Source organism: Caretta caretta, chromosome 4 (assembly GCF_965140235.1).
Source record: "Caretta caretta isolate rCarCar2 chromosome 4, rCarCar1.hap1, whole genome shotgun sequence".
Lineage (NCBI taxonomy): Eukaryota > Metazoa > Chordata > Testudines > Cheloniidae > Caretta > Caretta caretta.
The window spans coordinates 126,690,661-126,709,521 of NC_134209.1; the positions used below are offsets into that span (position 1 = coordinate 126,690,661).

General features: G+C 40.8%; 1 protein-coding gene across 1 annotated transcript; it reads right to left on the bottom strand.

The window, feature by feature from the left end:
* Positions 1-5,103: 5,103 nt before the first annotated feature.
* Positions 5,104-18,492, bottom strand: TMEM128 (transmembrane protein 128). Its single transcript, XM_048848865.2, has 5 exons — positions 18,348-18,492; positions 16,124-16,265; positions 12,841-13,002; positions 9,618-9,727; positions 5,104-7,765 (listed from the first exon to the last, which is right to left on the bottom strand). The coding sequence occupies exons 1-4, from the start codon at positions 18,457-18,459 to the stop codon at positions 9,628-9,630; spliced, it is 516 nt and encodes a 171-aa protein (XP_048704822.1). The 5' UTR covers positions 18,460-18,492; the 3' UTR covers positions 5,104-7,765; positions 9,618-9,627.
* Between the last annotated feature and the right edge of the window lie 369 nt (positions 18,493-18,861).

Sequence of the window (18,861 nt, forward strand, 5' to 3'; positions counted from 1 at the left end):
AAATGTGCAGATATACAAGAAAAAAAGTAAGTTTATCAATATTTTCTCACTTAAAACTGATTTAATAAACAACAGAAATATTAACTGTAGTAAGTAATCGCTGGATTGTTTCATTGGCCAGATTTTCAAAGATATTTACATACCTAAAAATGCAGGTCCAGATCCACACAAAGATTAGGCATTACTGTGATCCAAAATCCCTCTGCCTAGCTGCCACCTAACCCTAAATTCACTCAGTGCCTAAAATTTTGTGATAAAAGTTCCCTCGGCACCTTAGTTTCTGCCTCCGGGCATGCATATAATGCCTTACACCAGACATCCAGGCACCTAGATCATGCCTAAGTCCCAACTCAAGCCCCAAAGCTGGTGGAGATAGGTGGGGGAATACCTTTCTCACCTGCAGGGCCCCTTTCAAAATCCAAGAAGAGATAGTAGTGATGCCTCCCTTATAATTTAGCCCAGCAGTTAGAGCACTCAACTAGGATGTAGGAGACCCCTGTTCAAATCCTGCCTCTCTGAGCATCCTATCACTGGGCTAAGGGATATTCTGATATGGGTCTTTCTGAGTCTCTCCTGTTGAAGCCATTCCACTTTGGATAAATACTCTAGTGAGTCATTGGGCCAAAGAGAGAGTGACTGACGATGATTTAACTGGGAATTCGATGATTTAACTGGGAATTGGTCCTGCTTCGAGCAGGGGGTTGGACTAGATGACCTTCTGGGGTCCCTTCCAACCCTTATATTCTATGATTCTATGACTCCAAAGCCTGCTGGTTAGGACACTCACTTGGAACATGAATGATCTATTCTGGGGGGGGCGGGGGGCAAACTATGATCCACAGGCCTGATCCAGCCCGCGAGTTCCTGCTGGGGAGCGAGATCTGGGGCTTGCCCTGCTCCGGCACTCTAGCTGGGTCGCAGGCTCGGGGGGCCGCACCACATGGCTCCTGAAAGCTGCAGCATGGCCCCGTTCTGGCTCCGACATGCTCCAATGGCCCCCTCCAGCACTCCAATGGGAGTGGAGGGGCGGTGCCTGCGGATGGGGCAGCGTGCGGAGCCACCTGGCCATGCCTCCACTTAGGAAGTGGAGAAGGGACATGCCGCTGCTTCTGAGAGCCCCTTGAGGTAAGCGCCGCTGGGAGCCTGCATCCCTGAGCCTCTCCCCAAGCCCCAACTCCCTGCCCCAGCCCTGATCCCCCTTCCACCCTCCAAACCCCTCAATCCCAGCCCACAGCACCCTCCTGCACCCCAAACCTCTCATCCCAAGCCCCACCCCAGAGCCTGCACCCCCAGCTGGAGCCTGCACCCATTCCTGCACCCCACCCTAGAGCCCCCTCCCACACCCTGAACTCATTTCTGGCCCCACCCCCAACCATAGCCCTCACCCCTTCCCACACCCCAACCCCAATTTTGTGAGCATTCATGGCCCACCCTACAATTTCTATTCCCAGATATGGCCCTCAGACCAAAACGTTTGCCCACCCCTGATCTAGTTCCTCTACTCCAAAGACTTGTTCATTATTTACACAGAGCAGCTTTAACAGAAAACCACATCAGAACACCCCCTAGCCCAGTGCTTCAAGCACATTTGTAAGAGAGAAGGATTTGAACAGGCATCTCTTTCTCCAGACCAGGCAGAGTGGGGAAACTGAGCCCAAGTCTTCCACATCCCAGTTGAGTTTTCTAAAACTGGGCTAAAATTTAAAGAAGACCCACCACTTGCAACCACCCTCCTGCAGCCTGGGCATCTAGTTCAAGTAGGTTCACAGCAGTAGATCCCAAGCAGAGGGAGGTGCTTACCTCCAGCCTGGGTGTGGGGCAGAGCACACATCCTGGTCTCCATGTCCCAATGGCTGACTTAGACAGTTCCCCACCTAGCATGCTGGATTTTATAGAGCCTGTTCCCAGGTACCTATCTATCCCCATGCATCATATAGGGAGCTGAGCCTCTCAACACCTAAATTCCTGGGAAGACATAGGCTGCAGTGCCTAAACAGCTTAGGAGCCTAATTTCCACTGATTTCAACGCGAGTCAGACACCTAACCTGCTTAGGAACTTTTGAAAGTCACATTAGGCACCTCTCTACATCTTCAGGTACAAAAATGCCTTTGAAAATCTGTTCCCACGTCCTTCAAGTTTTCAGAATTAGACCACCTCTGCTCCTAGCTGGTCTTTAGTCATATGCTGGAAGAGGGAACAAGCTTTCCTGCTTCTTCACCTCCCAACTGGTTTCTCAATTTGAATTAACTAGTCTAAATGAAGAAAATACTCTCTGCCCCTACTAGCTAAACTGAAACCAAATTAAATAAGACAAAAGCTTTTCTGTACAGCAGAAACTGAAAATACTTGAGAAAAATGTAAATACCAGCATTCGCTCCATCATAAAGGATGAAAACATATCTACTTAATGTAGTAATTACATTGTGACCTTTATAAAGCTTTTGTTGACATCAAAAGTTAAGATGTTTTAGCCCTGATTGTTTCTAGTTTTAAAAGAAATCAGCGCCCTTTAACTCATTAAAGTTAGAAGACTTACTGATGAAGTTATTGTTAAAGTAATTTTAATAGATTATAGTAAATGCAGGCCTTAACACAGGTTGTCAATTTCAGGTTTAAAATGTTTATTTAAGAAAAATATATTTAAATGTTTAATAAATACACCCTGCCTGTTAAGCACAAAACACCACCTTTTTCTCCACACCCTTCAATGTTATACCAAGTGATTCTGTCCAGCTATTGTCTATTTTAGAGTCAGGGGCTTGTCTACACTACAGATGCGTTGTGGGTACAGCACTCTTCACAACTCAGATTGAGTACATTCCACAATTCAAGAATGGTGATAAATTCTGAGAACCAGCAGAATGATTGAAGGATTAGAAAATATACCTTATAGTGAAACTCAGGAAGCTCAGTCTATTTAGCTTAAGAAACAGAGGGTTTAAGGGGTGACTCAAACAGTCTGTAAGTACCTACATAGGGAACAAATATTTGAAGGTGGCTCTAATTTAGCAGCCAAAAGGTAAAAGATCCAATGGCTGGAAGTTAAAGACAAATTCAGAATGGAAATAAGGCACAGTTAAGGTAATTAGCTATTGGAACAGTTTACCAAAGGCTATGGTGGATTCTCCATCACTGGCAAATTAAAAAAACAAAACAATCTGATTTTGACTTTAAAAAAGATATACTCTAAAGGAATTGTCTTCAGGAAGTTCTATGGACTATATTATATAGGAGGTCAGACTGAATACCCTTCTGGCCTTGGAATCTATTAGCTTGTCATGAAAGTCTAACATTTTCACAACTGTGGATCTGAAAAAACCCATGCTTGGTGGCAGAATTTAGCTTCTAAAATGTTTCATTTACAGTCCAAAATTTAATAAGACATTCACAGCCAGTGTCTTAATATTTCCTCTCACTGTATAATGTGTAGACAACCAGTACCTATCAAAACACCTACACAGATGCAAGATAGGTGCGCAGCTAGGACAATTATTTCATAGGCTTCCACATGTCCATGTGCAGAAGAGCTCTTTTGCAGTTGGGCAAGACCCTGGCCTCAATGAATTTGTTCCAAGTGGTTATACAGAGTATTTATAACTACTCAGTGTCTGTCAACACAAGCTAGCAATCAAGTTTTGGTAAATCAGGTATTCTAACCATTTAGAATTCCAGACCCAGTTCAAGGAGGCAGTCGAGCATATGCCTTGCTGTAATCTAGTTTTCATCATGATTTGGGTGTAAAAAAAGTCATAGAGGGAGTTACCTCAAACTTGAGGTGTAAGTTCTGTTTTGACAGTCCAGCCCTGGAGGCTGCTGGTTAGTGAACACTTCATAAATTTAACTCCAATCAACTTCGAGTCATTTCTGAAAACAGTATCCCTTAGCCTGCTTAGAATCATGGCACTATTAAAAATCTATTACCCTTCAATGAAAGTACAGCAAAGATAGTCAAAGCATTTAAAATGTAGAGTATTAATAAGGGGTTTATTTTAAACAACCTTTTTTCCCTTTCCAGTTAGCAGGAGAGAGCTTTTAGAAAGATCCCTCTCAATTCCCCCCCCCTTTTTTTTTAAAAAAACCATCTCCCCCATGGCATTACAGATGGCCATAACTGTCCTTTTTGGGGAAAAGAGGTTAGTTGAGATGGGCCGGAGTTGCTGCTGCTGCCGCTGCTAACGTCCAATCCTATTTCCTAAAAGGCAAAACAAGACACACATGGGAAAGGAGAAGAATGGGCAAAGATAGAAAATGTAGGTTCTCTGCCTCTTTCACGGGCAACTTCAATGCTGGAAAAATGCAGGCACAAAACAGGGTTTTATTAACCACTTGAGACCTGGCAAACTTATACCAGCAGTAGGCTGTTTAGGTGCTGCCTTTCTGGGCACAGACTTACAGCAGTGTTGCAAAATATGTAGCCTTGACTAGCTAAGACAGATCTTTTAGACAGAAGAAAAGAGAAGAGGGATACAAAAGAAGAAATAAAGCAACACGCGCATGTACGCATGAGACACACACATCACCCCTCCTCCCCAAGTGGTGGCAGGATTTAGCTGGAGCAGGTAGGTGTGGCGAGCTCTTGTCCCCCTCTCTCTGGCCCAGGCTGGTCAGAACATCTCTCAGGATTAGGATAAAGATCGGGTGGTTCCAGGAAATGGTGGCAGTGGCAGCAATGATGGGGAAGCTCACTCCTTCCTCATCTCTTATTTTTCAGTCAGCCAGCATTTCCCCCAAAGTTGCTTTTTGAGGCCCTCAAAAGGGAGTGACACGTGAAATACCAACCAAATAGGCCTAATTTTTAACACACCAATTTCAGTCCCTTGATTTCTGGTCCCACATTTGTGTTTGCCAGGTATGATCTTAACATGGTCCTTGAGTTATATCAGTAGGCCTCTTTGTTTGGATTAATTTCATCCACTCCCCCAACATTTGTTATAGGTTATTATAACACTTTATGAACTTTCACTTATTTTACAGTTGAGCTCATAATTGGGTAAATTCATAGGCCCAATTATTACAACATACCTGCTTCACAAATCAACATGTTTACTGTGTTCTTGAACACCATAATCAGATTGTTTAAGGAATGAGGCATTGAAAATGAATCAGTCATCTGTATATAAACTTTATTAAAAGCTTCCAGTCAGAAACTTTGTAAAATTAAGTGTGCTGCATAGTGTTTTATTAATGCAAATATACAAGATTTAAAAGGAACCAATTCATGTTGTTGATGTATACAATGACAGAACTACTACACCTGAGCAATAATACATTTGAGGCATCATGATAAACAAAATACATCTCAAATTTACATATATACACACACATGCAGAAACTGTAGGAATTTTTAAAACAAGTTGAAAACCCTGAGCCTGCAGAAAGTCTCCCTTTTATTATTTGAGAATATTTCCAGCTCTCATTAGATCGGCAAGGTTAAAATTAAAAGAGACTTACTCAAGCGATCAACTTATTGTACCAGCTAGTTCAAACAACACCAGTTTTAATTTGATGGGTCACTTATGTTGCATGCTTTGAGTAACATGTTTTCCAAAATGAAGCAATATGTTTTAAGACAGATTAGAGCCTATCAGAATGATGGCTAGTCCCATGAGCTTCTAAATGTTGACAAACACTTCATATACTGTGGAAATAGCACTAGTATTGATTTTATGGCTTGAGTTATGAAAATTTATACACGTTAAATGATTTAGCCTCCTGTAGTCGTTATATGCTGGTTTGCTATCTCAGATTTCAAGTAACAATCAAAGAATAAATTTAGTACACAGTAGATGTGAGCTGAAGCATTCTTAAGTTTTAAAATGCCTGTTTTTTGGTGGTATCTTACATTAAGTACTCTACCCAACACCGTCTCTGTGATTAAATGCTGTAGTTTTCTAGAAAAATATTTGTTAATCTCAACCAAAATGAACCAACAGTTTTACATTCCCAATGTTGCATGACTAGTTGCCTTTAAATTTATAGTAGATTTCCTTCTTGATGAGAAAGGAAAGGGAAATCTGGTTAATAGGCACTCTTCCATGTAATACACAAAATTAATTTAACAGCAGATAGGGAGGAGGAATGGTGAATAAGTGCAATTTAATTCCCCAAATCTTGTATCAGAGAAGCAAACAAAAATCAAGAGAATAAGTGGCACTTGTACTTTTCATAACTTACTGTGTCTAGGAAAGATCTTAAAATGTACATGTCTGAAGTGGCAAAGAAACACAAATATGTACTAAAATTTTATGGATCAATAATTTTTCTAGGCATAGGGCATATTTTCTGTTGCTGCATGGCTGCACAGTGCTGGCAGAATCTGGTCACAGAGCCACAGGAGGGTCACACCAGCAAAGGGGGAACCTCTAGTAGCACCCACTCTTTTGAGATGCTCTAATTTATGCCAGGGATACTAAAGTGGCTAACAATGGTACCAGGATCAAGGGTGTGCAAAGGTGAGGTTTACACCATCGTTGAAGGCCTCCTCCCATACCAGCTTGTGGCTTCTTTGCTATTGCAGATGATCTGGCCCCAAAATTTTAATGGAGGTACAGTAACAGGCAATAGACCAGAATATTTCTTTAAAGATAAAATATGGCATACCAGAAGTTTATAAACATGGTCCATCTAGATTGAGCCTGATTCACTAATTCCAAATACCAATAATTTAGCAGAAGATACACAAACAAAAACTGAACTGACAGCCAGCCAGAAGCTCATCTCTTTGGGTATAAGCCTGGGTTAGAATTGTCATCTATTGTAGGATTACTTTTAGAATTCAAATGGAATTAATAAGGTTTAATTGTGTTAAGTGGCACAACATTTAAATCAAAATCTCAAGTACTTCCAAGTCAACTGATTATTATTTTTAGACAAAATGCATTTAAGAATACATCCCTCGCTTGTTACCTACCTTTGTAATACTATACATAAACTTGGTCAAGAAATAGAAAGATCATAAGTTTTGGGTCACTAAAATAGGTTCTACATTACTGCATTTATACTTTGATAAAAAAGTCAAACAACTGACTGACAAGCTATTGGCTGAGATATTACACAACTTTTGAGTTTAAGCAGAGATTCTCCGAATTATCATTTTTAAAAGGTATGACAGAGCACAGGAATTTAGTTTAAAAGGAAACCGTTGCCTTATAATTTGAAACAGCGAGCGCTTTACATACAAAGCTTAAGGAACCAATATTTTGTGTAAATTTTGTAGGGCCAACAGTTTCCAGTCAATTTCAAATTAGACTGCACACATACTTATACCGCACTATATTTTGATGAGTTTGCATCATTAAATTCAGTACACAATTCAGAGGTTATGTTCCGAATTCACTTGAGTTGTTCAAGTTGAAAGTTCTCATCTCTTCTGAATAGCTGACGTTGATATGTTATCCAACTCGCTTCCCATTCCAGACATCTGCTACTAATAACAGACGCTTCTAGGACTCTTTAGTGACACCTTAATTTGATCAGTTCTTTAAGTCAGCCTAGTAGCTTCTGGGCATTGCAGCACATGCACCCCTCTTCCCCCTACAAATTCCAACAATAACATGGCTAGTGACAGACGGAACTGTCATGAATGTTGAATTGATTTGCTTTTGTAAATGTGAATCAGACTCTTAATGTGATATTAAAGTTCTGAAATACAATACTGCCATGTTTTTCTGCAGAGGTTCACAAGGAATCCATAGTATTTAAAGTTTGCACACAGTGTAGTGAACCAAGTTAGTTACCTCCTTGCAAAGGCAGATTTCTTGACACCTAGAAACTCAAAGAAAAGTAAGGATTAGTTATATTATTTTAGCTCTTTTGTGCAAACAAAAGCAAAACTAGCATTATATATTGTCAGAACTATTATCTCAGATGTGTTAGCTTTAGAGTTAGAGACAGAAACTGAAAGGAGTACATTACATTCTTCATCGCTGTGTTCACATAAAGGCATGCTGGCCTTCTTAGAACGGGTTTACAGGGCCGAGGATGGGCAGGCAGCGGAGGGCAGCCAAGGACAGGCTAACCCACTAGGCTATGCCCTGTAACACCAGTCAGCTAGCCAGTGAACCAGTTTCTCTAGGAGGGGAGCTACCATTGGATAATCCGGATGTCTGTTGCACAGGGCAGTTAATAAAGAGCCAGGCTAAACAGAAGAGGGCCTCTTTCTTGGCTCCAGCAGCTGGTATAAGCGGTTTGCTGAACTGACATGGATATACGTGGTTTTGTGTTGTGCAGCTTGGATTTTTTTTGTTTGCTTTACTTTACTTTCAGAGGATCACAATTTTGGGTTGTACAGCCGGTCAGATCCCCTTTTCAGGAGGGTAGTTACTGGGATGGTGGTCTCAAATCTGCAAGGGGAAATTCTTTTCCCTTAGAAAAGGTGGCTCACTTGCAGGAAGCATGAGCCACCTCATGAGACTTAGTGGTTTCTCAAGCCATTCTGGATTGCAAACAAAGAAAGGCTATTGTTTAAGTGGGAAGGATGAGACCTAGGAATGGAATGCTCTGGATCTGAGCATCAAGAAAGGGGAGAAATGGTAACAAATGGGTGTCAATAGTTTTCTCCTTTTTCCTTTGCTACTAGGACAGATTGCCCCCAGAAGTAATCCTTTTGTGATTAATAAAGTTTCAGCCACTTGGCCAAAAGTTCCTGATGTCTAAATTCATTGGTCTCTACTGCTTACAATCCAGACTGACAATGTTTTAGGTAAGGATGGAAAAACTCCCTCAGTTACCAGAGCATGTGGAATATGGGAAATAAGATATACAAGTATGTTGGAGAAATGGAGGAGGAAACCTAAAAGTTCGCCCTGTCCTTGAATGTGAGATGCACAGGATGAAAAAAGGTTCAAGTGAAGAGTTCATATTGCTTGAGGCAAAAGAAAAAATATTGCAATGTTCTTCTCAAGTCACTAGTGTTCTAATACCACATTTATTGGGAATTTTAGTAGAGTTTGGGCCAAGTTTTCCCCTCAGATACTGAGGTAACATTTTAGTTAGGGACTTTGTTTTTTGCATATTTGCCAATATACGTATTAATTTTAATGCTATGTTAATGGCATATTAGGAACTCAATTCTTAAGAGGCTAGCAATAGTCCCACCTTACTCCAATGCTCTATACAAAGTATGCTTTGCAATTCCTGCTTTTAGTCCCATCTCTTCCTGTAGCTGCCACTCCTCCTTTCAGCCAGATAAATGCCAGCACAGCGTGCACTCACCTACAGACCTCCCCACCCTCAGTCAATCAGTGGTCCATCTCCCTGACAAGCCACTTAATCCTATTCTGCAGTACATTTCTTTCCTGCACTATGGCCAAAGCACCACGAAGACACACACTGATATACCACCTACCAACATCTCTATCCCACTAGCACCAACACAGATGTAACAAATTCCAACCCTGGCTCCTTCCTGAAGGTTGAAAAATAATTCAGAAATGAAGGGTGGGGGGGGAGTGATTAGTTTTCAGCATGTAAAAACTGCATATTTTGCATAAGGACTAATTTACAGACAAGATACATTGACTAAACTTGTTAAAGTGCAATTGGTTTGTCAAATGAAAGTTATTGTAATTCAAAAAACAAATGTGTGGATGTACATAAATATTTAAAAATGTGTTACCTTATGTGACTCATCCCAGCAGTGACACAAGCATCACAACACCCATAAACTGAGTGAACAGCAACAAAGGGGTGAGAAATGACCATACAGGCCATAAGGCAATGTTGAGACTGGAAATAAAAACAAATAGTTCTAATGTCACATACTATATCCTGCACATATTTGGCATATTGTACCAGAAGTAAGATTAAGGACTCAATACCCCAATCTTGAAAGACAAAAATTTGAAAACAGTATTGGAATAAGAAAAGGAGTACTTGTGGCACCTTAGAGACTAACCAATTTATTTGAGCATGAGCTTTCGTGAGCTACAGCTCACTTCATCGGATGCATACTGTGGAAACTGCAGAAGACATTATATGCACAGAGACCATGAAACAATACCTCCTCCCACCCCACTCTCCTGCTGGTAATAGCTTACCTAAAGTGTTCATCAAGTTGGGCCATTTCCAGCACAAATCCAGGTTTTCTCACCCTCCGCGCCCCCCCCCCCCCCCAAACTCACTCTCCTGCTGGTAATAGCTCATCCAAAGTGACCACTCTCCCTACAATGTGCATGATAATCAAGGTGGGCCATTTCCAGCATAAATCCAAGTTTAACCAGAACGTCGGGGGGGGGGGGGGGGTGTAGAAAAAAACAAGGGGAAATAGGCTACCTTGCATAATGACTTAGCCACTCCCAGTCTCTATTTAAGCCTAAATTAATAGTATCCAATTTGCAAATGAATTCCAATTCAGCAGTTTCTCGCTGGAGTCTGGATTTGAAGTTTTTTTGTTGTAAGATAGCGACCTTCATGTCTGTGATTGCGTGACCAGAGAGACTGAAGTGTTCTCCGACTGGTTTATGAATGTTATAATTCTTGACATCTGATTTGTGTCCATTTATTCTTTTACATAGAGACTGTCCAGTTTGACCAATGTACATGGCAGATGGGCATTGCTGGCACATGATGGCATATATCACATTGGTGGATGTGCAGGTGAATGAGCCTCTGATAGTGTGGCTGATGTTATTAGGCCCTTTGATGGTATCCCCCGAATAGATATGTGGGCACAGTTGGCAACGGGCTTTGTTGCAAGGATAGGTTCCTGGGTTAGTGGTTCTGTTGTGTGGTATGTGGTTGTTGGTGAGTATTTGCTTCAGGTTGGGGGGCTGTCTGTAGGCAAGGACTGGCCTGTCTCCGAAGATTTGTGAGAGTGTTGGGTCATCCTTCAGGATAGGTTGTAGTTCCTTAATAATGCGTTGGAGGGGTTTTAGTTGGGGACTGAAGGTGACGGCTAGTGGCGTTCTGTTATTTTCTTTGTTAGGCCTGTCCTGTAGTAGGTGACTTCTGGGAACTCTTCTGGCTCTATCAATCTGTTTCTTCACTTCCGCAGGTGGGTATTGTAGTTGTAAGAATGCTTGATAGAGATCTTGTAGGTGTTTGTCTCTGTCTGAGGGGTTGGAACAAATGCGATTGTATCGCAGAGCTTGGCTGTAGATGATGGATTGTGTGGTGTGGTCAGGGTGAAAGCTGGAGGCATGTAGGTAGGAATAGCGGTCAGTAGGTTTCCGGTATAGGGTGGTGTTTATGTGACCATTGTTTATTAGCACTGTAGTGTCCAGGAAGTGGATCTCTTGTGTGGACTGGACCAGGCTGAGGTTGATGGTGGGATGGGCTATTACCAGCAGGAGAGTGAGTTTGTAGGGGGGGGGGGGGCGCAAGGGGAGCGCAGAGGGTGAGAAAACCTGGATTTGTGCTGGAAATGGCCCAACTTGATGAACACTTTAGATAAGCTATTACCAGCAGGAGAGTGGGGTGGGAGGAGGTATTGTTTCATGGTCTCTGTGCATATAATGTCTTCTGCAGTTTCCACAGTATGCATCCGATGAAGTGAGCTGTAGCTCACAAAAGCTCATGCTCAAATAAATTGGTTAGGCTCTAAGGTGCCACAAGTACTCCTTTTCTTTTTGCGAATACAGACTAACACGGCTGTTACTCTGAAACCTGTCAGTATTGTAATAAATTCTCCCCTTCTTCTACACAATCAAATAATTTTGTTATGGTGTGGAAGACAACTCTATAGAAGTGGCACCATGTTATTACACACCTGTGCCACAATTCTTGGTTTACTAGAAACCCTCCCAACAAAACAGTTATTAATTATTGTCCTATACAACAAATATTACAGCCATGAAGAGAGGGCATCAGCATAAAGAACTTTTAATTTAAGGCTTCTTATTGTCTGTGTTTATGTAGGAAATAAGATGAGCAATTTGATTTTCAGATAGTGTTCAGTGTGCAGGGCTGGCAATTATGAAAAGCTTTAAAATCATCCAGCTAAGCAGCCTTGACCATGAATTAATTGACAAGAGAACTCCAAGATATCCTTGTATAACCTGAGAATAAGATTTGACTTAAGCAACAAAAACAGAAATTTTAAGCCAGTGTGACCGTTTTTCTTCTTTCACCCTCCCTTTTGTTCTCAAGTTTTGTAGCAGATGTGTCATAAGGTCACCTACTGGCACTGTCTGAAAACTCATGCAATAGTGAAGCTTGGAATACACAAACTTCTTGTTTTGCAGATTTCTTTTTCTGTATCCATGCAAAATTGTTATAGACTGGGAATAAGAGTTTAGCATTTTACAAAGCAAGGCATCAGGCTGGAGCATTTAGGTAAGAGCCAAGTTATAAATCCTTCAAAAATATCTTGAAATTTTTCTATTTAAGCAGTATTCTGCAAGTTTGATAAAAGCTATCTGTACTGACCAGCAGTCTGGCAATTTGAGGTAGATGCCACCTTGAAAACCAGGACAAAACTAAATACTGTTGGTGTACAACTAACTTGTCAGTTATACACTTTATCTTCTCAGCTTTATTTTTAACAATCACCTTTAATTTAACAAAAAGTAGTGAAGGACTTTTCTATCTTCGTAACACTTGGAAAAAATAGAAGACCCAGCACACCTAGAAGTGGACTTAATATACAATTTTGACCATTACTGGCCTCAGTTCCAGTCTGCAATCATAGCTTTCCAACAGTTAGGAATTCACTTTTTCAATACAAGGAAAATGCAACCAAAAAATGATGGAAGTGAGTAACATTACTGGACTTGACCAAAATCTACAGAAGTGACCATTCTATAGCACTTCTAAATTAGACAGCCTGTTGGTGTTACCATTGGTAATCCCTCTTCAGGTTTTGCAGAAGTTTTATGTATTTCTGCAGCACTTTAACTTACCAAACTGCTGCTGCAATAAAAGTGGCAGTTGTGACAGGTATCAATACTGGATACTGGGCATCATAATCCTCAATTCCACAATACCACTCTAGATATATTATGCAGTAAAAAGCAATAGCTAAGCTTGCAACCAACAAACAGCTGCCGAGGACAAAGCACCAACTGCAAAGAAATAAAGAAATTAAATACAGACAAATTTCAGTTTGCATGTTATTATCCATCACTCTAATTCACAAGTAGCTCCTTACTTCATAGATTTTTATTGTGTGGTAGTAAACGCTGATGTTACTAGGAGTACATTACTTTCACAAAATACAACACATCTGCATAAAACAAAGAAAGTACTGAAGCATATCTTAGGATACATAATAACAGCAAGAATAACGTATCACAATAATTCACAAAATTCAGTTACTTGCAACAAGTCTCAGTAATTAGGGGGAATTAGTGAAGTTTTGCTCTGCAGTGTATAAATATACTGGAATAATTCTTTTTGTTAGTCAAGCTTTGTCAACAGATTAACAGAGTCCTATATAGTTAGGCTCATGCCAGATCTACACTAGAAAAGATTTAGCCATATCGCTATATGGACCAATCCATCTTATACCAGCAAAAGTGCTTTTGCTGGTATAGCTTACACCAAATCATCAAAGTGAAATAAACTATACTACCAAAAGCATTTTTATGCCAGTATAACTGGATCTGTTCTAGACTTTTGCTGATACAGAAATGTATCAAACAAACAAAAAAAAACAAAAAACCCCACACACAACCTCTCTAAACACACCCCCTTACTGATATTGCTATATTGGCAAAACTATTTTGTTTAGACTTGGCCACATTCCCAAGCCAGAGGATAACCACTACATTTGTATTTCATATGACAGTTTATTATGTAGTTCTTTATATAAAGTGAAGTTCTGAGCTTTTCTTTGAACATTATCAAACAGAAGCCTTCCTGGATTAACTAAAGTTTAACTCCACTTAGTTCTGCGGTACTGCAACCCTTGGAAAAAAGTTCTTTTTTTAAATACACAGTATTACCTTGTTTTCAACTCCTAAACTACAGTATTTTCTCAGATCATTCTCACACGGAAAGTTAGTTAAATGTCTTAATAAACTTTCACATCTGCAAACTCACTACAGGATTCTAATAGAGTCAAACAGTTTAATACACTGGCTAAACAAAACCATAAGGAAAAATTATTTCAAATCCAGGCATAACAGTGTATGGAACTCAACATGTATGGAGCTTAGAAAGCTAACAAATTATGGACTATAGGTGATGGCTTCTTACCTCCTAGAAGAAAATTATTTTTTAAAATTATTTTCTGGTGAGATATGTCCAAATAGAGTTCAAATATGCTCAACTTTACAAATTAAGCAAATTTATATCACCTCAGTTGAATTTACTAAACCACAAAGGACAGCACAGCAATTGTCTTTGTTCAAGAGATCACCTGCTCTGAAATGTTGCAGCAAAGCTCTTAGATGTGCGCTGGTAGAGACAAGGGGACACTGGGAACCTTATTCTGCATAGAGCTAAGCACTCTCAAATCACAGGGGACCGAACAGCTCAGCACAAAATCGGACCCTCAACCACATTTGGGGACAGATTTTCAAAAATACTCATCAAGCACCAGCCCAACTGAAAACAATGCAAAAGTGTTAGTGCATTCCAAGTCTTTCTACTCTATTCAGGAAGAAAGTTATTGATCTGATCCTAAACATAATTTTTAAATTTAAAGAAAAAAAATACACACATCAGAAGACAAGTTGATATTAAATTTCATTACCTTTTTATAGTACCATAATAGTACTTTACAGCTCTGAAAACTTCTATGTTTTATGGATTTTAAATCTGTTCTTATGTGTATGCATGGATGAGACAAGTTACATGAGTGATAATCAAGGCAAACCAAATCCAATGACTGGATAAGGAAGTGCTTATCAGTAACAATTATCTGGTTTCCTGAAACATAAAACTGTCTATGTAAAATTCACAATGTTTGTAGAATAATCTTTGGCACAAGATTAAGCCACTGGAAGCAGCTACTTCATTTAAAAAAAAAAAAAGCTTGCCACCTCTCCTCACCATGAGAGCCATTTTCATAAAGAGCCCAGAAAATATCAGCAATATTCAAAACTGATAACCTAGTAAGACACACACACGATGAATGAAAACTATGTGCTACAAATTAATTATTATGACTGTGTCTGCTCTACGTGCAATATATGGAATTTACGTATTAGCTCACATAATATTAGGCAAGAATTTTAGAATTTCTCCAATATCCCAAAACTTCTCAACAAAGATTAGTTCATAACTTGTGTTACCCCTATTTCAAACCAGCTCAATATTTAGAGCCCTGCAAATCTGCAGATATCCATTTTATATCTGTGGATAGCCACATTGGCGGATGCGGATATCCATGCACCATGTTTACGGATTGGACGCAGATACAAATTTTGTATCCGCACAGGGTCTACAAATCTTTACTCCAATTCAACTATAACACTAGTACTTCTATTGACGAGTGTGCAGTCTCAGACACCAATCCTGAAAATATGCACTTTATTACTATGGGTAGTCCCATTCATATCAATAGATTATCCATAGTTGTAAAGTTTAAGCATATGTAAGTGTTTGCACAACTGAGGCCTTATAAAATACTTAAAAGACTCGATCCTCAATTCGCTCCTTCAAAACCAATGAAGGTTTTGGGTTAATGGTTTCAACTTAACCCACCCCCCACAAATACATTAGCTCTGTAAACTAATGCCATAGGACAAATAGCAATGAAAATAAATATTACCTTTTTAATCTTTTGACTTCTATCTTAAATCCAGGTATTATCCCCTCATTTTTACATTTTAATTCCCTTTCCCTCACTCTCAAGGAGTGCAGTAAGCCATCCTTGGTTAATGGTGTTAACTTCTTTCAAACTCAGATGAATTTTCCAAAAACAGACAGTTTCTGCAGAGCCAAAGTAAGACACAGTATGTCCTTTCCAAAATGTAACCCAATATAGGACCAAAAGACAGAGCAAGTTCTAAATTCTGTTCCCATACACTATAGCAAAATAATGTACTATAATTCGATTACTGGATCCTGTGTTATTGTGTAAGAAGAATTTTTTAAGCTTACATGGAAAAATTAACTTTTTAATTGACCACAAAGATGAAATCTACAGCAATAATGCAAAGTTTAGAAATACCATGTTTTGTGTATGACACTGACGATATACATAGAACTTTTCTTTTTAAGAAGAGGGTCCCTTACCTATCTGCTTGAATGGTCTCTTTGATAGTTTTAAAAAAGTCAACATAGTATGTCACAGCAATTGATGCCAAAATCCAGAATGCAGAGTGAATATTAAGTCTGGGAAGAGGCTTCTCTTTTTTCTCCACATTTGTAGATTCTTCTGTAAACAAAATCATGATTGCTCTGTTATAAACCACCAGTAAATGGAGCATCATTTTATTAAAATAAAATAGGACACTTAATCCTTCTAATTCATTCTTCTTTAGAGATTAATGTATTCACTATAAAAATATTTTGAATTAAAATGGAAGCATTCTAAAAAGGTTCTGCAAATTTCCTGAAATAAAAACAAAAACTAAGCAAGGTGCCTTTTGATGAAAAATAATCAGCATACACTGTTTGTGTATCTTGCCAGAAACATTAAGAGCTGTTTACATTGCTGAAAAGGTTATTTAACCACTTAAGAATTATTATAAAGAAAGAATATATTTGTTTGATATGAAAGACACACATGCAAAGGTAAGACCAGTGTTCCACACACTAATTTCTTTGCATCCATTTTCATTAATTCTGATGTTTGCAAGCTGAATTTCCCCATAGATCGTCTTCCTACCAATGTCACATGCCAAGTTTTCAGTGTCAGGAGCTAGCTTGATACGTAGAGAATATTAACTTAAGTTACTGTAAAAAAGTGATTACATGGAAATCTAGATTTTTCTAGAATTCTCACTGTAAGATCTGAGTGCCTTACAAATTTTAGAGCAGACTGAATCAGTGTGAGGGCAAAGGAGCATGTGGTTCTGAAAGCAAGGATATATGTTCTTTTACCTGCGATGTTGAAAGACCAATTAAACAAAACACATACATTTAACTAAACTAAAGGGAATATCTGCAGAAATATTTGCATATTTGAACATTTCATATATTTTAAGCCTCCTTTATTATGACAAGCATATTAATTTATAACTGCCCTGGATTTGCCTCTCTCTTTTCCCGAGTACTAAACATTCAGTAACACCCTTGCCATGGTAATATATTTTATTTCACTTTATATTTTTCTGTGATTTGCATAATCATTTGCTAAATCTATTATGACACAATTTACCTAACTTACCACTTTGGAACCTCCCTTTGTCTCAACCCCCTTTGGTCCACAGTTCCAGGGGCCTTTATGCTGCCTATAAACATTGCTTTGAGATCCGATTCTTGTATTCCTGAGATCCTCTGCAACAAGGGTGTGAGACCTCTGATTTTTTTTGTCCTTCACTTTTGGTACAGGTCTTCCTCCCCACTACTCTCCCTCCTCTCATGAACATTTTAATAGCTTCATAACAATAAATTACCGCAACCTGATGTCTGACACACCTACAAATTCACAAGAAGGAAGTACTGTTAAACTCTCCTCAGCAGCTGTGTGTGGGGGGGGCGGGCTAGCATAAGGGGCAGAGAATATGTACCTTGACAGACAGGGCCAGCTATTGGAACTCACACACAAGGGGCTTGTCCACATGAGAAAGTGTAGTTCGAGGTACCACCCCTTAGCACAGCACCCCCCCCACCACCACCACCACCATGGATATAGTTATAGCAGGGTATGCTACAGCCACTTATTCCCCTATGGGAAGACTAATAACTGCACTGGCATGAGCCACATTTATACTGGTATAATAGGGGCCACACCAGGGTTTTACTGGTGTTCACTACTTCAATTAAAAACCTCTAAACGACACACTTAACCCCCTAAAATGGAAGTGTAAGGCAGGCTTAGAGCTGAAAGTGCTGCCTCCAGTGTAATACTCCTAGAGTATTGGTGCAATTTCTCCCCTAGACCAGACATCTAGTACAGCCACCGGCAGCCCCAGAGCGATCGTCTCCCCTCCCCACATCAGCCCGGAGGCTCCTTCTCCCTGCCGGTCTCCTTTGGCTCCGTCTGCCCGGCACCCCAGCTGCTGCAGGAAAAGCACGCTGTAAGAAAAGCCGCGGGACTGTCGGCGCTGGCGCCCCCCCCGCACGTACCGCATTCCACAGGGGAGCCTCCCCCCGCTCCCCGCAGCCGACACCGCTGCTCCCGCGCGAGGGCTCTTGGGACCGGGGCGCGCGGGCCCCGCCTTGCCCTCCTCTCCCAAGGCCGTGGGGAGAAGGGGAGGCGCCGTGCGCCACCCAGGCAGCGGTCACGCACCACCCCTCCCCCCCGCCGTGTTAAAGGGGGGAGTCCCCCCCACAGGCTCCAGGAATCACCTACCAGCCACTCCCCCGGGGGGAGGCTGTAGCAGCAGCGTCTGGGGCTCTACCTCCTCCCTCAGGTGGCGTCTCAGCCGTAGCAGCGGGTCCCTGTCACCCACCCCCGCCGCCATTTTGGGCTGCCCCGGAAGTGACGCCGGGAGGAAGTGCAGGTAGGGCGGGCTTTTGAGAGGGAGCTATAAATAGAGGCGTTCTAAGCACTTGTGGCCCTTGTGCTCAGCGGCGCGCTCGCTGTAGGGTGCGTTGCCTTGATGTCCATTTTTTGTGACTTATTTTCTTGGTAGTTCTTTTTTGATTAAAAACCACTGTGCGCTTTTGTAGTAATTTGTTCTAAAAGCAAGAGCCCCACAGGTGGCGTCCCTCACTCACGGGGACTAAACGTGGTGCTGGCGTGAGTAGGGTTGCCAGCCCTGCGGTTTTTAACCAGACCACCTGGTCGAAAAGGGACCCTGGCAGCTCCAGTCAGCACCACTGACTGGGCCGCTAAAAGTCCAGTTAGGCAGGCTCCATGCGCC